Source organism: Anguilla anguilla, chromosome 16 (assembly GCF_013347855.1).
Source record: "Anguilla anguilla isolate fAngAng1 chromosome 16, fAngAng1.pri, whole genome shotgun sequence".
Lineage (NCBI taxonomy): Eukaryota > Metazoa > Chordata > Actinopteri > Anguilliformes > Anguillidae > Anguilla > Anguilla anguilla.
Genome location: NC_049216.1, coordinates 6593112 through 6618900, shown reverse-complemented (window position 1 = coordinate 6618900; position 25789 = coordinate 6593112). Strand labels below are relative to the sequence as shown.

The following is a 25789-nucleotide window of genomic DNA, read 5'->3' as shown; positions in this document are numbered from 1 at the left end:
CCTCTGACAGAATTAACCCACGAATTCCAGCCCAGCGTCTCTGCGCGCGGCACGGAGCCTTTGCTCCAGCCTTACGACGGAACCGGCGCACGCGAGAGAGAGCAGAGAACTCGCGCCTCCGTACCGCCAAACAGCGGAACGGAACGAACGAGTCGCCTCGGCGACGGGTCGCGCGCACATTCCTCTCGCTGGGGACGCAGCTCACGCGCGGTCCCAAAATCAGACCCGTACGCGGACTTCCATTACTTAAGATTACAGTAACCGGATTAGTGCGAGACCCGGGAGAGGCGGAGAGGCGGAGCCGGGGAAACGGAATTTTCCTTCCGCTACAAAAAACTGTGCCAACAACCGTGCTACATCACTCCAGGGACGCCGAATCTGCGGGCGACTGTCCATTTGCTAATTGGCTTTTAAAGGCTTTTTATCATAATGCTCTGTAATTGCACTTTTAATCTGTCGGTGCTTAAGCCAGTTCTCCTTGAACTCCTGCACTGGTCCATAAACAGCATATTTAGCATATTACATATTAATATATTCATATTGTTTTTTCATTGTACTTTTTCCACACATTGGCTGTCATTGTTATGTGGATATTTTGAAGTAACAGAAGCGGTGATATTTTCTATGTTGAGTTTAACGTTCTATTGAATTGTAGTTTGTGGACGTAAACTATCGAGCGTGGAATGAAATATTGTGAAAATAAGCTGCCTTTACTGCTAAATAATACATTGGGATTGTTGTGGAGGTATTTGTAAGCACAGACAAACACTGTGGTATTTAGTTTAGAACACATCCTTTAAATATGAGAGTAATTAATTTGAGTTAATTAGGAGCGAGATATTTATGCACGTTGTGGCCAGTGTAAGCCTGATTGTGAGTAATCCTTACTGCCAGCTCCTCTCTCTCTCTCTCTTTCTCTCAGTCAGTCTCTCTCTCTCTCTCTCTCTCTGCCACCTGTGTGTTTCCTATCCGGCCCAGTGTAGAGCAGTGGCTCTGCTCTGAAATGAGGTGACAGGAATTGTCTGTCATGCCCCGGCCACGCCCCTTTTGCACACCCCCCCCCTCCACCCCACCCCACTCCCCCTTCCCGTTTTCAGGGAACACGGCCAATTAAATCGCTGCACCCCACTGGTGTCAGATAGGGGCTTACTCCTGCTGCAGATAATCAGTTCCGTCCTCCAGCTCTGTGCAGAGAGAGAGAGAGAGAGAGCAAGAGGGGGAGAGGGAGGGAGTGAGAGAGAGAGAGGCTTTCGATATGCCTGAGCGAGCACGTGTGTGGCTGCTTATACCAGCCTAGCTGTAGTGAGCAGAGACAGAGCGAGGGAAGGAGCGAGAGAGAGAGAGAGTGAGCGAGAGGGGGAGAGAGAGAGAGAGAGAGAGGGGGAAAAGAGAGAGGCAGGCTTTCGGTGTGCCTGAGCGAGCACGTGTGTGGCTGCTTACACCAGCTCAGCTGTAGTGAGCAGAGAGAGAGAGAGAGCAGGAGAGAGAGAGAGAGAGAGTGGGAGAGAGGGAGAGAGCAGGAGAGGGAGAGGGAGAGAAAGGGAGAGAGAGTTAGTTACTGGGCTGTCAGGGCTGGGTCGCCTCAGTGTAAGAGAGGAACCTCGCCGCTCGGAGCAGAGCCCGCGCTGAGGCCGGAGGACCCGTTTCGGCTGCGCGGCCCCCCGAGAGAAGAGAGATGCCCCAGCCGAGCGCCGCCGAGCCCTAGGACCCCCCCTCCCCCGCCCCGCGGAGCGGCACTCCACTCTTCCTTCATCCCCCCCTTTCCTTCCCTCTCTTCCCGCTCTCTCCCGGACTCCCGAGGCGGAAAGCGGATTGGGGGGGTCTCCCCTGGTTTTTCGGGGTCAGGTTAAGGGAGCCTCTCTGTGTGGCAGCCGCAGGGGGAAGCAGGTGGGAGGGGCCTCAGGAACCCCCCCCCCCCCCACCTCCCCCCCCGTGGAGCCTCGGAGTGAAGAAGAAGGGTCTGGCAGCCCTGTCTGGACTGGAAAAGAAGAGACACACGCTCCTGGACCTCCAGCACCTCGCCCAAGTTTTTCCTGCCGTGCGTTCGTCTGCTCTGTTAGCCCTGTCTGCACCGCCCTCTGGAGAGCCCTGCCGTGACCTTACTGGAGTCTCCTCTGCGCCTCCACTGTGTGTGTGTGTGTGTGTGTGTGTGTGTGTGTCACAGAGAGTGTGTGCGCTGAGAACGCGTTGACTCGCTCCCTGTGCTGAGCACTGAGTGTGTGTGTGTGTACACGTGTGTGCGCGTGCGCTCCCCCGGCCAGCCCCCCGGATCCGACCGTCGCCCGGTAACCACGGGGCTCGAAGATGCCGGCCATCCTGGTGGCCTCCAAGATGAAGTCGGGACTCCCCAAACCCGTACACAGCGCCCTGCCCATCCCGCAGGCGCCCGCCCCGCCCCGCTCCCTCAAACTGCCCCCCTCCAGGATCGCCTGCTCCGGCCACGCGCCCCTCAAGCGCCCCCACCATGGGCCGGGGAGCCACGGGGACGGGGCGCCCCGAAAGATGATCGACCCCACGGAGAGCGGAGGGGACGCCCAGGTCAGAGCGCCTCCATTCTACGCTTGTGGGGCACCGGTACCCCCTGTACTCCATCACGCTGGCCCCCGTGACACCTTAGGATCAGACATGCAGCATTAGCGTCAGTGTTAACCACGTGGAAAGATCCGGAAGGCTCTCTGTTGTCTCAACAGGCTGCGTGTGGAAAAGAGCATTTAGCTAAATATTGCAGATATATGGGCATATTTTATGTTGAACTGGTATAGTTTTATGTTAATCTGATACAGTTATATGCGGGTGGGTATAAATAGATGCGCTTCGGGACTGCGAGAGGCTGTTCAGTCTTGGCTCCACGCGTCCAGTTGTGTCTTGTGTCTGAATGTCCAGGCAGGCGCGACGTTCCCGTGGTGTTGTTCTGCGGGAAGCGTTTTGCGAAACTGAAATTAAACAGGAGCGCCCTTCAGAAACGGGTGCTCCGCGAAGGCGTCGGGGTAGTACCATTTAAGGCTGCGTGAACGTAGGCGACCTGTCAGTCCGAATAGGCTACTCGGCAGCGCATCTGAATCAGCGAGTCGATTTAAAGAAACGGGGATCGATATTTCCGTTCAAGACTATCCGGAGTGTGTAATTAAGCGAGCAATGCTTATGAATTAAGTAGGCAACGGTATGTTTTAGTGTAAACCATTTAAGCCAAAGCTTTCTCTGCTGATGGTGATAGCGCGGTTTCACTGATAAACGGTAAATGGCAATCATCGCAAGTTTGTGGACACTGTAACTCAATCTAGATCGCGACGTGAGACTTTAACAGCTTGTGGCTCTATCTCCCGTAAGCTTTTCGCGTTTCTACGCGAGTTGTTTGCAGCCGTCTTCGGTGGTCGCGAACGACGACTCGACTCCCCGTAGTGTTTGGCCGCGCGTTTTCGCCCGTTGCCAAGGAACTTGGCACATCTATTTAAAGATAACGGTTCCGAAAGCACTTGCTCCCTCCCGCTGGAAGAAAATGTAGTGCTGTAAGGAAATCCGTTTCACTTAGCTCAGGGAGTGTGGGCGAGGTGTTAATATTAATAGATGCTATTGGGCAGGAAAAGCTCAGCTATTTCACACCTGCTCTGGGGAGGGTTTATACCGCAGGTGTTTTGACGCTACGCGATTTAAACACTCCGCTGTACATTTACAGGAAGGGGGGGGGGTATTATAACGTGTGACTCATTTCGACGGCAGTCATGCAAAATCAATCAATTCATCAATTAAGATACAGCTCTCCACGCAGGGATCTGCAACCAGTATCAGGCTTGGCGAACGTAAGGGGAACTGGCAGCTTTGACGGGTTGGCGGGTTTAATGACCGCGCGGGTCACCGTTTGGTCTCACATTAGCGCGCTAAATCTTGTTTACCCAACGTGATGCTCCCGGGGCTTCCCTCGCCAGCCTAATTACAGCAGCTGACCGCCTGTGACCGTTACCTCCTCACGCGGCCCTCTCCCGGGAAACTGCGGCGATCGGGTGCGACGAGGAAGGAAATTGATGCCCGGGTTCTTGTTGACACAGTCTTCCCGTGAATGTCCGTGAACCTCCCCCCTCCCCCCTCCCCCCACGTCTGGCTCGTTTCCGGATGGATTTAACTGGCTTTATGAACGTAACGGACTAGCACCTGCACTTTTTAATGCGCTGAGGTTCTAGGGTCTGGTGGCCCTCGCGTGTTTAGCTTTTAAGCATGTAGGCTAAATACGGGCTGCTCGGTCTTCCGCGGTGGTAAACGAATCAATTAAATCGATAACTCCTAAACAGGTCAGCCGTAAGCTGTGCCATTGGGTGACTTCAGTCAGTGTTTGTTTCAAGACGACGACCGCCGGTAAATTAGCCCGTTAGAATTTAAACAATGCTGAAGTGGTCCAAACCCTTGCACAAAACACCAGGTTTCGCGTTCATTTCGACGCGTTGAAATAATGTCTGTCTGCTGTTGTCTAAGTGTGTGTGACCTGAACAGACAATGGCCTTTCCTTTTTAGTGCCACACTAATTCTAGTGACAGATCCTTGATGTGCACTATTTAATTTGAATTTTGCCTCAGCTAACAGAAAACACGTCCACAGAAACTCAAAAAGATGCAGTGTTGGATTTACTCAAAACTGTTATTTCGTGTGGTTCAACAGATGGAATGTGTCCTTATCAGACACATTGGCTGAGTGAGTGTGTTGTTATCGATGCACAGGTGAGCGAGTGTGTGTCCTGGCTGATGCACAGAAGCAGCAGCTCTGGTTCGCGAATGATCCTGTTCCAATTTGGATCACATTCACTCATAATAATTGTATTCTCGTAATGTATTTTGAATTTATCCAAAGGACATTCCCTTAATGTTTACATGTGACACACAGCAGGCATTAAAAACATATAATACTGGTCCCAGTTAAAGTTGCCCCAGATTCAAAATGCATTACTCGAAAAAAGTGTTGCGGAAAAATCTCTGTATAGCAAATTAAGTGCTGCCACCTACTGGAGGCGTTTTCCTTTTTTGTGTGGCAATTTCGCATTGCAACAGACTACTATTGCAGGTGGTCTGTACTAGTAAAGACATTTCTTTTACGCATGACATGATTTCAAGAGGAAAAAAACGCTAAGCTTTTACGTTGCCTGCAGTTTCAAAGCAGTATGACTCATGACAAGTACCCCTTTCTGTGATAGCTGGGGGCCAGAAAGTACCACCCCGCTCACTGGAAAAGGAAAAAGAACATCTTGTACAGAACACGGCGTTATTCGTTACTGTATCAGAGATTAGCATGGAATCGTTTCCCACGCGCGTAGCACAGCTTGAGAACAGCCAGCAGCGGTCCGTTGGATGCCGCGGTAGCGGGTTTATCGGGAATGAGGTGCAGGAGAGGGCGCCGTTTGCGCTCCCGTGGCTGTGCCTTTAATTAAGACGCTTCCCCGGTTTCCCACAGAAAGCGCACTTCGGCAGCTGGCCAAACAAACGCCCCCCCCCCAACCCCCCCCCCGCCTTCGCACGACGACCTTGACCCCGCCCTCGTAACCACGGCAACGCCCGAGACCCATGGCCTCGTAAAACCAGACCTGGGTCAAGTGCCCGTTTGTGAAATATTTGAACGGTTTAGATACTGGTACAGTTCGAAATGCTTCGGCAGATCAATCAAATTTGAAAGAATTCCATTCTGAATATTGATGAAAATGGATGTTTCTTTTAAAAGTCTTAGTAATTTGCAGGAAATTGTGTAAAATCCCTTCCTTGATGGCAAGGGCATTGTTGAGGGTCAGGGTTCTGCAACTGGGGCGTTCAGGTTTGAACCCAGGACAGGACCTTGTACCCAAGCTGCACCTCGGGTGGACAGAGGGGTGTTATAGGGTCACGGGATATATCCGAACTCTCAGGACGTCAGCCGAAGACTGTCCATCCCAGAGGAGGAGAGGGGTTGTTATGAGGCTCATGAATAATGCAGACGTGCGCCCGGGCCCAGATAATGGCCTCGCGGGGCGCAGACAGCGCTCATGAATACGGGAGGCGTTTCAGTGATTCAGTGCAAACGCGCGTGCAGACGGTTGTCTGTAACACCCCCTGATGGCTGTACCCACGATGCCTTGCTGCGGGAGCAGGCCGTTATGCTTGCCGCAACGTCCTCGGCAACCCCTGTCCCACTGACACACTTGAGGAGGAGCCGGCTGTCTGCGCGTGTCTCTGTCGCCCCCTGGTGTTCGGTGGGCGCCGCTGCGCCCCCGTTGCCGCTGGATTAGCAGAGTGGAGCGGCCGTCACCTTGGTAAATGGTACAATTGATGCCACTCATTCGCCATAGCAGTTAGGGGTTAGGTGTCTTGCTCAAGGACACTTCGACATGTCCAGGGCGGGGTTTTGAACCGACAACCCTCCGAATTGCCAGACAATCGGTCTTACCTCCTGAGCTATGTCGACCTTCCAGGCCTCCGCCCCCTGCGAAACCGGCCTGCGCGTCTTTTTTTTCGGGAAAAGCCGAAGATCGTTTGGAGCGACGGCGTCAGTCCAATGATAGCGCTGCTGCTATTGTGCTGCGATATGTGTCAGTGCTGTCTGTCACTCCTATAGAATCTGCCACGTTAATTAAGAAGTCACATCTCTCTCTCTCTCTCTCTCTCTCTCTTTATGTCTCTCTCTCTGCCGGAGGCTCCTACCATGCGGTTGTACGCTTGTGTGTCTGCATGTGCGCGCGTGCACTCCTCAAGCATGTTCGTGTGTGCCGCCTTGATCTGTGAGCTCGCTCTGCCGCCCGTCTCCCCCCCCCGACTCCTTCAGAGTCGCTCGACGGATCTTTCATCCCACCCCAAGAGTCGAACACGCGCGAGCGCCGCCAAGCCGCGGGAGGAAAAGTAGGAGCACGGAGCTCAAAGGAGGAACCACTTTCACAGGGGCTCTTATTTTCGGGTTGGGGTCTTTTTTTAAATTAAAATCTCTGTGCGTGCTCGTATAACAAATTTATGGTAAATGGTAAATGGACTGCATTTATATAGCGCTTTTATCCAAAGCGCTTTACAACTGATGCCTCTCATTCGCCAGAGCAGTTAGGGGTTAGGGGTTAGGTGTCTTGCTCAAGGACACTTCGACACGCCCAGGGCGGGGTTATGTTCGTGAAATGTGTTTCGGTGTGTGGGTGAATATGTTAGCCTACACACACACACACACGAGCGCGTACGCGCCCTTTTCAGGGAAAAAGTTTGACCGAGATATTCCTCAGAGAATAAAAATGTTTAATAGAGTTAGAGAGCGAAGACTCCGTTTTGTGGTAAATGGACTGCATTTGTATAGCGCTTTTATCCAAAGCGCATTACAACTGATGCCTCTCATTCACCCATTCACACACACACTCACACACCAACGGTGAAATGCTGCCATGCAAGGTACCAATCAGCTCGTCGGGAGCGATTAGGGGTTAGGTGTCTCGCTCGGGGACACTTCGACACGCCCCAGGGCGGGGGATCGAACCGGCAACCCTCCAACTGCCAGACAACCGCTCTTACCTCCTGAGCTATGTCACCCCTATAACCGCTCTTACCTCCTGAGCTGTCGCCCCTATAACCGCTCTTACCTCCTGAGCTGTCGCCCCTATAACCGCTCTTACCTCCTGAGCTATGTCACCCCTATAACCGCTCTTACCTCCTGAGCTATGTCACCCCTATAACCGCTCTTACCTCCTGAGCTATGTCGCCCCTATAACCGCTCTTACCTCCTGAGCTATGTCACCCCTATAACCACTCTTACCTCCTGAGCTATGTCACCCCTATAACCGCTCTTACCTCCTGAGCTATGTCGCCCCTATAACCGCTCTTACCTCCTGAGCTGTCACCCCTATAACCGCTCTTACCTCCTGAGCTATGTCGCCCCTATAACCGCTCTTACCTCCTGAGCTATGTCGCCCCTATAACCGCTCTTACCTCCTGAGCTATGTCGCCCCTATAACCGCTCTTACCTCCTGAGCTATGTCGCCCCTATAACCGCTCTTACCTCCTGAGCTACTGTCGCGGTGGAGCGTGTGGTTTCGGATCTTTTTCGCCGAAGCGTGTCTGTGGGCGACCCGCCCTGCCCTGCGGGATCCTGGGAATGAGACGTACCATTAGCTCCCGCCTCCTGACAGCTTCCTGTCCCGGAGCCAACTCACTCCTGATAGGACAGCGCATTTCACAGTCTGCTTATTCGATAAGGCCCTTATCTTAATAGGAATCCTGCGGATAAGAGCCCCTTTGTCCTTTAAGGAATTGATACTTCATTTTTTTTTGCTTAATGGAGGAAAATATATTATCCCAGAGCGTAGCTCAGCGAAAAAAAGGGAATTTGTGGTCATAATATTGAACGGGAAATATCCATTTACACAGTTAGCCAAGAAGGACTATTAATTTATAAGTGAGTCGAAAGGAAGGCTTTGAAAAGGCAGACATGAACCAGAAGAAGGGGGAGAAGTAAAACTGGGACATGCGTTCGATTTAATTTTTATTTAAGTCTCAGGTTCTCTTCGAGCTGCGAATGGCGGTGCAATTAGAGGAAGCGCTCAACTGAATTCTGCTTCATATCGATGGCGCGTTTGCTTAAGTTAGCGCGGGTCTTTAGCGCGGATAGCGATCTCGTCTGCAGGAGAGATATTCACGAGCACATTCGGCGAGCGCCGATTCCAGATCTCTCCGTTCCCACCGCGAGGCAGGAATCAAATTAAAGCGATGTGGGATGAGGAGGAAATAACGAGGAGAACAGTAACTCTTAATTACTTCTAATGGGCTGTCATTACCTGATTGGCAGTGGAGATACGGAGAAGGCGTAGAGTTAAAGTAAATTGGCTTCGTTTAGGGGAGTGCTTGTTCTCATGCTGCACAAAGTAAATTGGCCTAGGCCAGTGGTTCCCAAACTCAGTCCTGGGGGGGGACCCCCTGTGTGTGCTGGTTTTTGTTCCAACCACAGTTGCGATCCCAGAATGTTAACGAGCTGGTAGTTTTTCTTAATTAGGAGCTTTTCATGTTCAGAGGGATTATTTACCCTCTGAAGGCACAATAGCTATGCGTGCAACTAAGAATCGAGCCCCATGTTCATATTCTGCTCATTGTGCTGTACTGAAAACAATTACATGAAGAAGGAGGTACCAGAATTTTTCAACTGATCAAACTAAAGACTGAAGTGAATTAATTCATGCTAGGTTACCTCGCTCAAGGGTTACGACGACAGCGTCCTGTCCAGGAATCGAACCTATGACCTTTCGGTTACAAGCCCAGTTCCTTACCCACTGGGCTACGCTGCCGCCTTACCCACGGAGTATAACGGAGCCCAGTCCAGCCCCCCGTTTCCATGTCGGGGAGCAGGCGAGCGACACGAGAGGGCGGGGCCGACCCCTGACCTTTCTCATTCATTCCGCAGATCAAGCGCAGGTCGGGAGTTGATTTCTGCCCCGGCAACCTCGGGGTGGGGAGTTTGGTTTTGTGCGTAAATTCAGCTCGTCCAATGAACTGCCCGAATGCAAATGAGACGGACAGAGCGAAGGATCGGACTGATATTGAACTCAGTAAATCTCGGGTGAATTGTATTCCTTGATTATGGAAGACACCATTTTTTTTTTCTTTTAGACCACATATTGAGTCACTGGATGGTGCTGAAACAGTAGAGACAGAAAGTGTGATGCACAGGCCTTCTATCGAGACAGGCAGGGGGTTTCCTCTGAGAGAGCACAGGGGGTTTCCCTCTGTGACACCAGCCTTCCACACCAATAACATTTCCAGACTTTACGTGAAAATATCTGAACTTTTTTTTTTTTTTGCACTCCAGGTATCAAAAATGGTTGAGAGCTCGAAACATTCAGCCAGGTAAATTAAAGCTGGCTCGAGCCTTTGCCACAAGAATGAAAGCAATGCCTTTCTTGTCACCATCTTGTTGCCTGACGGGTTTATCCTGTACTGAGAAGGACACCAGGCCCCGCCCACTTTTGGTAGACTTTGATTCAGAAATTGAAACGCAAAATTTGCATCCACTGTCCAACAGCTGCTGCTAAGCAAATGCAAGCTGGCAGATTTATCAGCGTAACAGTTCACAATTGCAGAAATTCAACAAGTAGTTAATTATTTGCGGTTCAGTCTTCTTAACACCACTTTCTTAGAAAACCACCTGGAAACACACACACACACACACACACACACACGCATAATGAATATCAGGAGTGGTGTCAGTCCTCAGTCTAGTAGTGTGTGCAGGTTTTTGGTGTGTTGTTCTTCAGTGATAAATGTAAGTCCCTGATTGGCTAAGGACACCCCTGATGCAGGGAAGGCGTACTCTGTTTTTACTTCCCCGCAGTTGGCTGAGGGATCTCCCTTGATCTTCCTGCACACTGTTACAGTGCCGACAGCTGCTGCTGGGTTTCGGATGTATCGGTTAAGCGAGAGCATCTGCTTTCTTTTATTTTCCTTTTGGTTTTTATTAGCAAACTTTTTTTTTTCCCTAGTCACAGTTTTTTTTCAAAATCAAGGGCCTTGGTTTTACTGCGTGACCCCTTTTTGATCCTCACGTGTTACCGTCACTCAGGTGTCTCTCCACAAATAAATACCACACACTCACACCCCCACCCCTTCCCCCCAGGAACACGATGAAGGTGAGTTTTCGCCATTACACGAAAAGTCAGTTTGCCGCCTATGCTAACAGGCCTTACCTGTAGCCCGGAGGGAAGAAGGTCGAGGAAGCTTGCTGACGGTCATGTGAGGTCACACTGCTGTCTCATATTTACCCAGAATGCTCTCTTCGCTGACCCATCCCTACCACGCGGACGTACTGTACCTTCGCGTTTAAACAATTGGAATTTAAATGATATTATGGGCCTTTTCGTGCATTTTGGTTTAATCCGATGCTTTAAATCTTGGACCAGCTGAAGCCAAGCCTTTGATGGTAATGTGAGCAAATTTTAAATAGAATTTTTTGTGTGTGTGGCGGGGGGGAGAAGGTGGAGAATGATGTGGGTCCTCCCCTTAGCGTGTCTGGACACCTGTCCCTGGGGGCTCCTGTCCTCCGACCGCATCACAGGCCCATACGTCTTCCTCCGTCGCACCGCAACATCCTGGGAGCCCGACTGGCCCCCCAACAAACAGGCGAGTGGGGGTCTCCAAAAACAAAGAGCACCCCCCCCCCCCCAAAGCAGGGTGGAGGGCTTCATTGTCCACAGTTACACGGATTTCCGCATCCAATCCATTTGCTTAAGAGCAACCTAGACTCCATTACATTACATTACATTACAGGCATTTAGCAGACGCTCTTATCCAGAGCGACTTACACAACTTTTACATAGCATTTTACATTGTATCCATTTATACAGCTGGATATATACTGAAGCAATTTCAGTTTAAGTACCTTGCTCAAGGGTACAACGGCAGTGTCCTTACCCGGGAATCGAACCGGAGACCTTTCGGTTACAAGCCCAGTTCCTTACCTCGCTGTGCTACACTCCGTCGTTCAGAGCACGTGACTCCACGTTCAGAGTACCGTCGCGCTTAACGAGGTCATTCGTCACAGCTGAAAAGCACGTCCGTACGAACAGCGATGATAAAGGACGGCCCCGATGTAATTACTCGACAGAGCCCGTCGTTCTCTAATTTCTCTGGCCAGTAATTGCAGTCATTAACAGCATGGCAGCCATTCTTGATAGACTTTTTATGGCAATTATAACTGGTGCGATGGAGTGAATCACCATACAAACCATACATGGTTTATTTGCTTAAAGTTGTCCAACGGAAACGGTACACCCGGAGCACTGGTACACAGATATCAGCTGCTCCACGTTGCACGTTTTCTGGGATTCCTGGACAGGCTCACAATCTGAGAGGCGGCACTGTTTTTCGGACTAGTCTGAACATTTGAGGAAACGAACATGGAGAAATCAGTATGCCGCTTTTTACAGGAACACTGTCGAAAAGATGCTTTTCTGGGATTTGTGGTACAGTATAAGGCCGTGATCTTCATTCCTGGTCCTGGAGAGCCGCAGTGCCTGCTGGTTTTTCGTCGTTACTCTGCACGTGATTGGTGAATTAAAGCAGTCGATTACACTGTTACAGTGACACCCCCCTCACTTTTTCTTGGGTCGGAATTGGTCGCTGATTTAAGATGAAAACAAAAACCAGCACATCTGCGCTGGTCTCCGAGGTCAGGCGGAGGTCAGCGATGGCGGCGTCCCGAACCGCCGCGGTTCTCAGCGGCCCGCCATCGCTCGGCGCGGAGACGCGGCAGAACCGGCAAGCGCCCGGCCGCCATGGCCTCAAACTCGGCCTGTAATTTTTAGGCTGGGGCGGGTTTGGAGAACTGGAGGAGGGGGTCCTGTTAAAGCTCCCCCTACAAACCCAGCTACAAACTTGCACACCCCACCACATCCCCATCTGAAATGCTTCTGTTTATGGTGGTGGTGGTGGGGGGTGGGGGGGGAGGGGTGGAGTTTAAAAGATTAAGAAAGAGTCAAGTCAAAGAAAAAAGGTTGGGGATTGGGGCAGGCCAGCAGGGCTTCTCCAGGGAGATGCAGTGCATTGTGGGTATGCAGTGAGGGGCATGGGCAGATTTCTGAGAGGAATCCTTTCTTCTCGCTCGTGACTGATGGGTCATTTAAGCGGAGACAGCTGATATGAGCAGGGCTCTCTCTGGCTGCACGGGGGGGGGGGGGGTGAGGGTGGGGGGGGGGGTCAGAAAAAGAGCAAGGGAGGGAGATGAAGAGGGAGGAGAGAGAGAGAGAGAGAGAGAGAGGCGGGGAGCGAGAGACAGAAAAAAAGGGGAGGGGGGGGAAGCGGAAGATAGGGTGTGAACCCTTCCTCGTCCTGACTTGAGCCTTGCCCTGCGGACACCTCTCCCAAGCTGTGCCACGGTGGAGCATTTCTCCTCTGTGGGGAGGGAGGGAGGAGCGGAATGTGGGGTGGGGGGGGGGAGGCGGGGCTTGATGCAGAGCCCAGCCCAGCCCAGCCAGTCAGCTGTCAGCGCCGCGGAACGAGCAGCGGGCGGGAAGGAGCGGGAAGGAGCGGGCGGCGGCACGCGGGGACACGCGAGATGAGCGGGATGCTCTGGCGTTGGAAACGGAACAACGTCGCCATGAAGCTGGTAACCGTGCCGCTTGTCGCTCAGCTACCAAGTAGCACTCAGCCAATACGCGCGAGAGAATCTATCATAACATACAAATATGCGATATATATATATATTTCTGTATGTATGTAAATGGACTGCATTTATATAGCGCTTTTATCCAAAGCGCTTTACAATTGATGCCTCTCATTCGCCAGAGCAGTTAGGGGTTAGGGGTTAGATGTCTTGCTCAAGGACACTTTGACATGCCCAGGGCGGGGTTTGAACTGGCAACCCTCCGACTGCCAGACAATCGGTCTTACCTCCTGAGCTATGTCACAGGCATTACGCGATACTCTTGAGCTTCAGGCTTGTTCTAGTGCGATGCATTTATGAGGACTCGCTGGTAACCTGCATTTAAAGATTAGGGAAATTAATTACCCTTTCATCGCCAAAGGCTGCTGGATTGTTTCTGCTTCAGCTTCATCCGCTGTTAGTAAGGGCTTTTATTTCTGTGTGGAAAGCAGAAATAGGCTTTCTTTGGTCTGAGCGTTTTTTTCCCGTTTTTTTTCTTGTTGCGTGCGAAGACGTGATTTATTTTCGTTTCCTACCGACGTTCGGAGTGACGGTTGAACGGAAAGCAGACGGGTTTCCGCGCGGGTCCTCCGCTTTGCGTCGGGCGGTCGCGGCGGTTAACCCTCAGGCCCGCGGCGCGACGATGAAGCGGAATCCGCCCCGCCCGGCGACGCGCCGTCTGCAGGAGACGCGCCGCGTCCGAACGCCCCGAATATCCGCAAAACTGAAGAATTAGAGGTTGATTTAAAAAGGAACTGAATGGCTGAATTAAAGAGAAGCAGCATCGTTCCAGGCTTTAAGCTTTTATCTGCGCCCCTTACGAGGATCTGCGCGAGGGGCAAAATCGGCTGTAGCTGTTTCCAGTCTGGAGATAAGACCTTGGTTACATTACACGCTCTCGCTGTCCTGCAGCTGACACAGCAGAAGTGTAAGGATAGGGGTCAGGTGTGTGTGTGTGTGTTTGTGTGTGTGTGCATGTGAGTGCATGTGTAATTGGACACACGGGGCCAACACTGACCACAGACGTAGAATTTCTGGTTTACTGTCGTCGGCTGTTTATTATAATCCGATTTAGCCGGGGATGGGTGTAACCCACATGCTTAGTCTCTTTTTAACCCTGTGAGGTGTGATGTCTCAAATATGGGCGACATAGCTCAGGAGGTAAGGAGGTGAGGTTGCCTGGCAGTCGGAGGGTTGCCGGTTCGATCCCACACCCTGGGCGTGTCGAAGTGTCCTTGAGCAAGAGACCTAACCCCTAATTGCTCCCAACGAGCTGATTGGTACCTTGCATGGCAGCCTTTCACCGTTGTTGTGTGAGTGTGTGTGTGTGAATGGGTGAATGAGAGGCATCAATTGTAAAGCGCCTTGGATAAAAGCGCTATATAAATGCAGTCCATTTACCGTGTAATCATAATGCTGATGTCACAACTACACCTGGTAATTGAAAGCAACTGAGTTCTAGAACACTGACTCAGAACTTTTAAAGAAAACATTCCAAAACACCTAGCTACCCTACCAAGGGTTAAGTTAAGGGTTAATGCGTCTGTTTAACATGCCGTGACTCACTTTCTGCCGCAGGCCTGGCTCTGATGTGGAGGTGCTTGGGTGCCTTTTCCAGTTAGTGAGCTGCTTGGTCCCTGCCTGCTCTGTCCTTTGGGGTGACCTCCCTACCCGAACTGTGCCTTGTTACCAGTCACTCCAACCCATAAGTCTATGCAGCCGTGCCATTAAACTTTGCCAGCTAGCTTGTTAGCCGAGCACCTGAGAGGGGGGTAGGCTCACAATCTGAGAGGCAGCACTGTTTCTCGGGCTAGTCTGAACATTTGAGGAAAGGGACATGGAGAAATCAGTATGCCGCTTTTTACTGTCGAAAAGATGCTTTTCTGGGATTTGTGGTAAAGAATAAGGCAGTGATCTTCATTCCTGGTTCTGGAGAGCCACAGGGTCTGCTGGTTTTTGTTGTTACTTGTAGCTGATCGAGTAAAGCAGTTGATTGTGCAGTTAACTCGCATCACCTGGTTTCTTTACTGAGGAAACAGAAAGGAAAATTAGGCAAAAACCAGACCTGAACCTCTGGGGGGGGGAGGATTCAGGTCTGAGCAAGTGAGGTGGAAATCTCCCCAGAGGGAAGAAAGCACTCAAGCACTAATGACACCAAATAAAGCAGGTGGAGGTGGGTGGAGAGAAGTAGTATGGCCTTTGGGGGGGGACGGGGGGGTTCAGCTTTGGACCACAGTGTTGAAAACGTAATCGTACTACCGTACGCCTGGTGCAGGTGAGCCACATTTGGCATTGGCTTGCGCCAGCCTGGTTCCAGTCCTGTGCTGGAAAATGGGCGGAACAAAATTAACCTGCGACTGCAACTGGGGAGACGTGGTTCAGTTAAAGCAGATGGCGGTTAAGGAATTATGCAGTTAAATCAGATGGAATTAGAAATTCAGAGTACCACAGGCTGCTGGTTTCCTCATTCGGTTAAAGCTCTGTTCTAGTGCATGGATGGGCCCCACAGTCTGGTATCTGTTAAGGCACTGTTCTACTGCATGGATGGGCCCCACAGTCTGGTATCTGGTAAGGCACTGTTCTAGTGCATGGATGGGCCCCACAGTCTGGTATCTGTTAAGGCACTGTTCTAGTACATGGATGGGCCCCACAGTCTGGTATCTGTTAAGGCACTGTTCTAGTGCATGGATGGGCCCCACAGTCTGGTATCTGTTAAGGCACTGTTCTAGTCCATGGATGGGCCCCACAGTCTGGTATCTGTTAAGGCACTGTTCTACTGCATGGATGGGCCCCACAGTCTGGTATCTGGTAAGGCACTGTTATAGTGCATGGATGGGCCCCACAGTCTGGTATCTGTTAAGGCACTGTTCTAGTGCATGGATGGGCCCCACAGTCTGGTATCTGTTAAGGCACTGTTCTAGTGCATGGATGGGCCCTACAGTCTGGTATCTGTTAAGGCACTGTTCTAGTGCATGGATGGGCCCCACAGTCTGGTATCTGTTAAGGCACTGTTCTAGTGCATGGATGGGCCCCACAGTCTGGTATCTGTTAAGGCACTGTTCTAGTGCATGGATGGGCCCCACAGTCTGGTATCTGTTAAGGCTCTGTTCTAGTGCAGTAGCCTGATCTTCCGTGGTCTGAAGCTCTGTTCAGTACAAATACGTGATATACCTTTTAGGAATGCATTACCCCCCTGGTTGCATTAACCACCCACCCCCTCCTCCAGGCTCCACTTGTTCTCCAATTAAGAGACCTTTAATTGGAGAATTAAGGGTCTTTTATCTGAGAGCCATTTCTCACCATGGTAACACGGTGCATGGTAACGTGTGGCCTGCAGGGACGCAGAGCTGTCCATGCACTTCACACCGCAGGGCCTACGCAGACTGCAGCCTAACGCAGGTGTCCTCCGCTAACTTTGTTAGGTCAGAACAGTGTTCACTGTGTGAACTAAACTGTGTTCTTGGCTAGAAACAGCTGTACAAAATAAGTACTGCATCTTATTGAACCTGTGTTTTGTAGTTGTCCGTGACCATGAAATGCACTTTTGTACGTCGCTTGGGATAAAAGCGTCTGCCAAATAAATGTAATGTAATGTAATGTGTCTTTGTGTGCGTGTGTGTGTTTTGTGTGTGTGGATAGGGGGATGTGTTTGTGAGTGTGTGTGTTTGAGCCTGTGTGTGTATGCGTATGTGTGCTGGTCTGTGTGTGTGTGTGTGAGTTTGAGCCTGTGTGTGAGTGTGTTCACAAATCCCTGCTTGGCATTTGAAAACCTAGTAGTACGGTATAGTATTGCAATAGCCGCACGTTTATAAGAATGAACTTCAATAAATAATGTTCCTCGGTGCGGCTGTCTAACTCTTTCTTTTCATTTATTTGGGAAAAGTGAGCTCGAGGTTTGAGTGAGCGTAACCCTTGAGGCTTTTGCTTGGCAATCTGAGAGCGTTTAGCCTTCCCTTTGAAATCGCGCATCTCTTCAGATGATCAAAACCGCAGGCGAGCGGAGAGCTGGCCAGCTACGCTCAGACCGCTTAAAGACACAGAAAGACACGCCGCCACACAGGCAGCCAATCCCGGCGCAGATCCCGCAGAACCCAGCCAATCGGATCGCGAGTCGTTCGGATCGTTCCAATTTGCGATGTTTGTGTTTTTTTTTTTTTTTTTTTTGATAAAAGCGAAAGGGGCCCCTCCCCTCCAGACAGGACGTATTTGCAGATGTGAAACGTGCGGTTTAACCTTCCGACGCTTTTCGCGCACTCAGACGGTGTATTTGAGCGTGCCGGAGACATTTCCTGCGCGTGACAGTCCGACGATACAGATCATTTAGCCGGGCGGAAATCCAATCGCCGGTCATGGAACACGCTCTCGGGGCAGAACACAAAGCAGTAACAGCGGCTGGGTTGAAGGGAAGGTTTTCTGGAGCCGCGGTAAAAAAAAAAAAAAAAAAACAAACAAAAAAAAAAAAAAACCGCTAGCTTGTTTTCCGAACGAGTTCAAAAAATTAATAGCGCGGTAGCAAAAAACTCTGAAACTTTTATTGCGCCGTCGTCTTTAGTACCGCGCGGCCAAAAAACGATTTGACCTTGCAAGCGGTTTGTCCTCACGGGTTGCGTTCATAATTTTCTTTGAACGCTACGTCGTTACTCCACGTTTCATTTTTACGGAAACAATCCCACAATTCCACTTCGCTTTTTCTTTTTTTTGAACGGACAGCCCATCTTCTTTATGCATTTCTGTGCTTTATTCAGACAGGAGAAAGTAGAGAGGGTTTCAGGCACTGATGGAATCACAGTGCACAGAGTGCCGTGACCGAGAACTGAACCGTCCCCCCCCCCCCCCCCCCCGCTTCGGGGGATTGGTCTACGGACTGAGAGTCCGTTGCCCTAGGGACTGCACCACAGTATCCTCCTTTATTTTAAAGGGAACTTTTTTAACTTTTTCAGTTTTTGTGAATGTTATTGAATGACCCAGACAAGTTTGTATGCGATGAAGGAGATTTTATATATTTACACATGTATGTTGTACCATTTGCATATTGCCTGATTTTTATTATTTTTTTAATAACACTTTATTGTTTTTGGTTTGGTTGTTTAAGGACATATGCAGTCTGCGACTCAAGGACAGAAGCGTGGGCACAATATTAAAAACTGGAATTAATGTTTACAATTTTGAATGAACACTTTCGTCTGAAATTCGTCTGTTCATGCGTAATGCCTCTGGAATGAATGTACAAGCTGTTTTTGAGTTATTTGAAGCGTATTTTCTTGCTTTTCTCTTCCATGCATGCTACTGTAGAACCGTCCAGACCAGTTTAAAACATACACTAAAACTGAAATAATATATATTTTTTTTTGAAAACCACAGAAAGTGAACTATCCTTTCTGGGATGACGGCAGACGATACGCAACGTTTGCTTGACCGGTTTATTAAACTGCCTGCAGTGTTTTCGAAACGGCGTAAACAGTTTGCGCATAATCGCAGGCATGTTTATCGATTTCCGATAAACCGTCTGCTTCTCGACCTGGCCGCGGGTCGAACCTTGACCTCCTGTCCTGTAACAGGCCCCTAGGTGGGGGGGGGGGGGGGGGGGGGGAGGGGGGAGGTTACACACAAATTACGCGGCCTGCTCCTGTGATTTATCCTCATTCTGACGTTCGTGCGAGAGAATCAGCCGACGGGTGACTTTTCAGGTCACCGCTTGGTCAGAAAGGGACGCTCGGGCCTTTCCGGAAAGAATCTTCACGCGACGCGATACCTCGCAGGCTCGCAACCGAGACGCGTCGTGTTACTCCGGGCGGGACGATCGGTACGAACGGCGTCGGCGAGCTTCCTTTTCCCGTCTGTGAGCTTCCTTTTCCCGTCTGTGAGCTTCCTTTTCCCGTCCGTGACCGATTCCCAGCGCCAAATAAATCACTCCGTTTTGCAAAAGCCGTTCGTTTTCATAGCGGCGACCCCGGGCGCAACCGGACGGCCGCGGCGGCGGCGAACAGGACGCCGATGATGGAGCGTTTTGTCTTTTTTTTTTTTTTTCTCGTCCGTCACGGGAGCGCGAATCGATTTCACGCGTGATTACGACGGGCGCTTTTGAAGCGCTTTCGGTTCGGTAGTTTCCCGTCACAGCCCAATCCTTCAATCCCGCTGACGTTCATCTTGGGGAAAAAGTCCGAACCGCGCAGTCTGCTGTGGATCCTCGCTGTTCAGCTGCGCCCCCCCCCCCGCTGCGATGAATACGGGTTCATTTTCTTCAACTTTAGCTGCCTTTATTGACCCAAGTCTGAGCTTCCACGGGCCTGTAAAATTTGTATCAATGTATTTAGAAAAATATCTGAACTTCCCTGTACAGAGAGAACGCCCGTCAGCATCGCTGGTATTTGTAGCATTATGACGCACTGGCTGTAGGGACTAGTGCATGCTGGTATATTTGTAGCGTCTGCGTGCTGTAACCTTGGTGATTTATGGTTGATGGATAAAGCCACGCTTAGCCCTGGAGAGAGAGTCGGTCATTGTGGTTGTCTGTGGGTGGCTTCAGTGCACGTGTCCGGTTAGGGGGGGGGGGTGGGGGCCAACAACTGGGGCGAGGTAAGTGATTTCATCTTGACCCTGCCTCGTCCGTCATTCCCGACACCCGATAGGTCGACTTCTGTGAGAGCCGTCCTTCGATTGGTCAGGACCATCTGCAAGCCTGGGCTGCAGTGTGGTGTGGAGAACCGGGAACCATTCCACTGGTAACCAGAACCAGATGCTAACGATACTCAGAGCAGTGGATTCAGCTGAGTGAAGGCTGCTGGGCAGTAAATAAATGAAAATTACCCTCTGGCAAAAAATCTGTTCCTGTTTTAGTCCGGACTTTGGTAACAGAAATTGAAGTGTTCTACAGAATAAAGAAACCTGAGCGAAGCTATGTTAAATGATAAAGAGCAGAAATTCAACTGAAATCACACGGGCTTCTGTCAAAGTGCAGCGATGTTTGTGACGGTAAGGGAAGGGCAAACTTTTCCCCTTTGCTGGATGGAACAACCTGTCACGACCGCCATCTTGCGTTTTCCTTCAGCGTGGATCCGTCAGGGCTGGGACGGGCGCCTGGCGACAGCGAGCGGCAGCATCACGTGACCTTCCGGAAGGAACGGAACGACGCCGTGCGGATGCGTTCGTCGGATGAGCGATATTCAAAGCGGCGCTCGCCAGCGATCGCAGGGGCCGGCTTTTAGTTTTTGGAGGTCTCGTTGCGAACACAAACAAGAACCGCTGCCACTCAGTGGCAAGCGAGGAACAAAATCCCTGGAAAGGTGATGATGAACTTCAGGTTGTAAACGCTGAATACTTCCAGGTGCACAGTGCCCTTCTGGAACAAGGACTTCGCCTGAGTGAGGCGGGGAATCTTTCAGTGTGCTGAAGTTTATGACATCATCATCAGGCGACTGGATTTCTTTGGTCTGTTGGTCTGATTGAGTCGCAGCACAACATGTTAGTGACCACCCAGACAAGAACATGATACATGTGGGAGATTGGTGGGCAGGTCAGGACTTGGGTGTTCTCAGGAGAGACTAATATTAAATCAAATTTCAAATCATCAAATCAAATTTTATTTATAATAGCGTATTTTACAACAGTTGTCACAATACGCTTCACAGACAACCCTAGCCTAAACCCCCACAGGAGCAAGCCTAAGGCAACAGTGGCAAGGAAAAACTCCCTGTGGCAGATGGGGAGAAACCTTGGAAGGAACCAGGCTCAAGGGGGAAACCCATCCTCCTCTGGTCGGCTCAGGGTGCCGACTGGTGACCAGCATGTCAGCCAGTTTATGCACAAGATATGATATGTGATGTGGCTCAGATGATGGGGAAAAGAGGTAGCCAGCTGTGTCTGTGGGAAGTAGCGAGGCTAAATGGCTAAATGCTGTTAATTAGCACTTCGCAGTCTGCCAAAGGTTTATCCTCCTGAGAACAGGCAGTGTTTTCATTTTTTGGATCACATTTTTTTTTAGTATGACTCATTTTTATCTAATGTCCCTTGCCGCGTACTGCAGGTTTCAGCACAGCAGTGTATTTGGTTCTCAAGATTAAGACCAGAGACTCATGTCTCCTGTAGGGGACAAAAATGAATTATTGTCAGGAGGATGTGAATGCCTTCCAGCTTGTAGCCTGAAGTGTCACACTGGACCTTTTAATTGTTTTTTTGGGGGGGGGGGGGGGGGGTTAGGAGGTGGAGCAGGGGGTGCTGAGTGATTGAAAATGTAGTGAGGTAGAGGGTCTGCCAGGAACACCGCATCATAAGTAAAGAGAATGAAATGACATCAGGCAAAGTGATTAGATTAGCACCGATTCCTACGCTCCTCCAGGATTTAATTCAGCACTCAACACTTAACACAGGGCTGTCTTATGGAAAACAGATGCAAAAAGAGTGTACACTTATCATTTGACTTTGTAAGTATACATATTGTCTGAATATTGTGATTCATTTCAGGACAAGCCCACCCAGAGCATTGTATCAGCACAGACACCCTGAAAAGCTGAATTTTGATCAAACTACATGCTCTCAGATTGAGAGCAAAGAGGCCAGAGTATAAAACTCTATGATGACCCCCTTTTCTCTGCATGATAATGGTGTCATGGTGTCAGGACAAAGGCGTGTTTTAAATGTAGTGTCGGAGTGTAGCACAGTGGGTAAGGAACTGGGCTTGTAACCGAAAGGTCGCAGGTTCGATTCCCGGGTAAGGACACTGCCATTGTACCCTTGAGCAAGGTACTTAACCGAAATTGCTTCAGTATATATCCAGCTGTATAAATGGATACAATGTAAAATGCTATGTAAAAGTTGTGTAAGTCGCTCTGGATAAGAGCGTCTGCTAAATGCCTGTAATGTAATGTAATGTAATGTTAAATAAAATATGGTGTGAATAAGTCATACATATGAACACTGATAAAGGACTGTACAGGTGGATGATACAATCCCTCACTGAGTGTATATTAAAGGGTTTATTCAGCATCATGGTTATTGGCACGCTTATGGTCACATGTTCCTCAGCTTTTATAGACCAGCAGTACATAGTGCAGGAGATACCAGCATCATCCCTCTTTGTGACATCTTGTGAAAAGGAATTATGTTGACGCCACAGAGGTCCTCACCTCCCTCAGTGACAGGAACGACCCATACCGTGTTACACCGATGCCAAGCTTGACTGACTCATTAGGGCTTTGAGCTGAAGGAGCCGGAAGCTCGAAGTGAAGCTGAATTAACTGACGGATCATAACCGGCTCGCTGACTCAAGGTGTGCTTTCGGTCACCTCGAACCGGTGAGATTTCCGCACTCTCAGCCTGCAGATAACACGACACCCTCACAGCCTACTGTTTACTGACCATCGGGTGGGGGGGTGGGGGGGGGGGGGGGGTGGGGGGGGCGAGGCGGGGGGGGGGGGCTACTTCATCATTCAAAGACGTTTAGCGGAGAGATAAAAGGGTTCGTCCGCTGCCGTTCCGCGAAGTGCGTCGGCGGGTTGGCCGACGCCCCCCCCGCGACAGTAACGGTAACGGAGCTCAGGGATTGGACGTTTGGCGGGACGGACAGCAGCTCGGGGGCTTTCCCGTGACGGAGCTGCCGTATTCACAGTTTAACGAGGCGGTAACCCCCCCCTATCAGGGGCTGAGCCCACCGGGGACATGTTTGCGTCTGTACCCGTAACCCCCGAGAGCACCACTAATTCTGTTTACACTGTCTGGGTCTGGACTTTGCAAGTACCTTGAGAAGAGGGAGGAGTTTGGGAAGGGGTGGAGGGGGTGGGGGGGGGGGGAGGGTTAGAGGTTGGGGGGGGGGGGGGGGCGAGGGGGCTGAGTTAGGGGGTGGGGTCGAGATGTTTACCCCAGGAGGAAGGTCTCCAAAGTGGCCTGGGAGAGCCGTGGGGAAGGTTAGGTTGCGAGATCGGGGCCGGAGAGGCTAATTTTAACTCCGCCGTCCCCCCGGCCACATGCCGGCGCTCGTCCGCCGCAGGGCCCGGGCCCCAGACCGCGTCCCCGCGGCAACCCCGACACCCGGGATGGCTCTCGGTGGGGCCCTCGGGGTCCCGACGAGGGGCCGCAGCCAGCTCTGCTGCGAGCACTACAGAGCGGTAAGCCTGTCCTTCCCAAACGCCAGCACCCGGCAAACGGGAGCGTCTTCATACAGGACTCTCTGAAATGGACACAGATGTGGTATGCATGGGGGGGGGGGGGGCGGGATGGAAGCGAAACTTGAACTTTGTTGACTTTTAAATATTGTCAACTTTCAGTTATTTTTTGGAGAGTTCATCTTCTCGTGCTGTCAATTAAAAAAAAGATAAATAAAAAATTGTTTTAACTCTCGTTAGCATTTAGTGCAGTGTGCTACATACAAGGCTGATGAAACCGTTGACTGTCTTGAAGGACTTTTACTGAACACAGTCACTGGATTATTGCATGTTTTGTTTCCCTGGATGCACAATGATAGTATCTTCTAACGGCGTTCTAGCACGTTCTCTACCCGTCGGCCGACCCGACCATCGCGCGCTCTCTTTCAAGCGCTTGTAAGCTTAGGGTTGTAACTAGGTAGTTGTTTCGTAGGTGACTTAGTTAATGCACTGGTCTTAACTACTGCTTGTATTTTTGCATAGACTGCGTTGTTGCCGTTCTCGGTTGTGTTAGTGTTAATCAGTTTAACCTACAGGGTCCAAGTTGAACTAAGCGGTTGTTCCCTGCACTTGGACCGGTGCTTCTCTCTAGGGGTTTTCGTCATACTTGTTCCTGGTTATGGTTATACACTTTGTTGTACGTCGCTCTGGATAAGAGCGTCTGCCAAATGCCTGTAATGTAATGTAATGTAATGTAATGGCACAAGCTTCAGGGTACGCCGTTGAGATGAGATGCTAGATAGATAGTTTATTTGTCCTGGAGGGGATTTTACAGCGAATGGGCGGACGGCACAGGCGCGCGCCTTTGTGACAGCGGTGTTTACGCAGGACTCGTCAGGGCAGGGGCACTGCCTCGGCAAAGGCTGGCTTACCATCTGTCAAGGTACCAAGCCGATCTGCTCCTCGGGAAGGACCCCCGAGCCGAATTCCCTCGCTCCCTCCGTCGCGTGCCTGCTGTCCCTTACCGCGACTATCCGACGCGCCTTCCGTCCGTCGATGATAAGACACCCCGGCCGGCCGCGATAAAAGCGGAAGACCTGCCGCTGCGGGGACGACGGGAGCCTTTTGAAGACCGGCGGGTCCGGCAGCGCGAGAGCGGGAGAGCACCTGTTCCATTCCACTTCAAACGAGGGGTCGGGCCGTCAGCCAGGGCCGCGGTCACGGCCGTGCAGCCGGCCCCTCGAGCGGCACGCGATCGCCAGCGAGAACAGACATCAAAGGACGGAACGCGGCGGCGGGTGCTCTCCCCCGCCCCCTGCACGCGTGCGTGTGCGTGCGTGCTACGAAGGCTGGGGTGCGTCTTCTCCCGGCGGGTTAGCGGCTCTGTGGACGCGGCGTTGAGGCGGCTCCGTGTCGCGCGGCGGGAGTGGACGTGCCGGGTTGCCGCTGGACTCCGTTTCCCAGCTTGAGGGGGGTTTGCCTCCCCCTTGGAGGACCAGGAAGCAGAACATGTGACCCGCTGGAGTCCATGAGGCGGTTCGGTATTATCAGGGCTTCAGGCTCATCTAAATCATGTCTAAAGAAATCTCAGGGTTTTCTGGGGTGAATATGAGGTTATGTTATACACCTAACTGGCGCCTGATAGCTACTGTGCTAAGGCTGTGTCATAAACTTTCCTGGAGATTGTTAACCGATGTGCTCAGGCTGAGTCATACACTTTCCTGTCGACTGATGTGATTTCCTTGCTTTTTAATTGTGACCCTCATCCTACAACCTGCATATTTGACTTCAAACGAAGGTCGATGCCTTTCTTTAAAGCCGTGCCCTGTGTTTAGATGAGTGATCTTTGTTTTAAGACTCGAAGAGCACAGATTGAAAGCCGAACGGCGCGCACCTGTTGTTTCTCGTCGTTGGAACGGCGTGAGTCATGCCCTGAGTAACGACCAGAGGCTCCTGGGGTTTTTTCGTGACACGGAAAGGCGCGCGCGAGGTCAGCCTGTCTATATAGCGGTCGGTGCTGCTGCAAGGGATTTTGGGGGAAGTGAATCACGCTCAGCCTTTCGCGGAATCACAGCCCTCGGTGGCCTCATATTCCGTTACGGACCGGACCCGTCAGCCCTCGATGAGGCGGGCTTCTATTAAAATCACAAATTCAAAGTCGATTCTGCATGTGTGGGTGCGAATCCTTTCCCAAGCGATTTAAGGTGAAGAGCTGGTTAAATGCGTATTTCGCTCCGAATACCGCTGTCAGCTGGGGCAGATCACTTACCGCGTGGAGTAATGTTGAGCCAAACATTTCTGAGATTCCTCCGGGAGATATCCACACTGTGTGCCCAGCTCGACCTCCCCGTTCTGTGAATGGAGCCGAAATGGAACACACGGGGGTTCCGTTACACTGGCATCAGTTCTGAATGTGCGTGCCTGATTTATGAATGAACTGAATATGAGTACACTGTTTCCCAGTGAGATGCATGACCTAGCACTCGCTTAATACATTTCAGAATTTCTTGGTGGACAGAACAATTTGAAATATACATTTTCGTCCCATTTTACAAACTTAAAAAAACTGCTACTACGGCAACAGATGATATTTTTATACTCTCAGCTTC

At 50.9% G+C, this 25789-nt stretch overlaps 1 protein-coding gene across 1 annotated transcript in view; it reads left to right on the top strand.

Annotated features, from left to right (window-relative positions):
• The first annotated feature begins 2236 nt into the window (after positions 1–2236).
• LOC118215164 (neuron navigator 2-like) overlaps positions 2237–25789 on the top strand; it is a 130093-nt gene continuing 106540 nt past the window's right edge. The window contains exon 1 of the mRNA XM_035395625.1: positions 2237–2538. Coding sequence (XP_035251516.1) covers positions 2305–2538 — 234 coding nt within the window. The 5' untranslated portion in view covers positions 2237–2304. The remainder of the gene's footprint in view (positions 2539–25789) is intronic.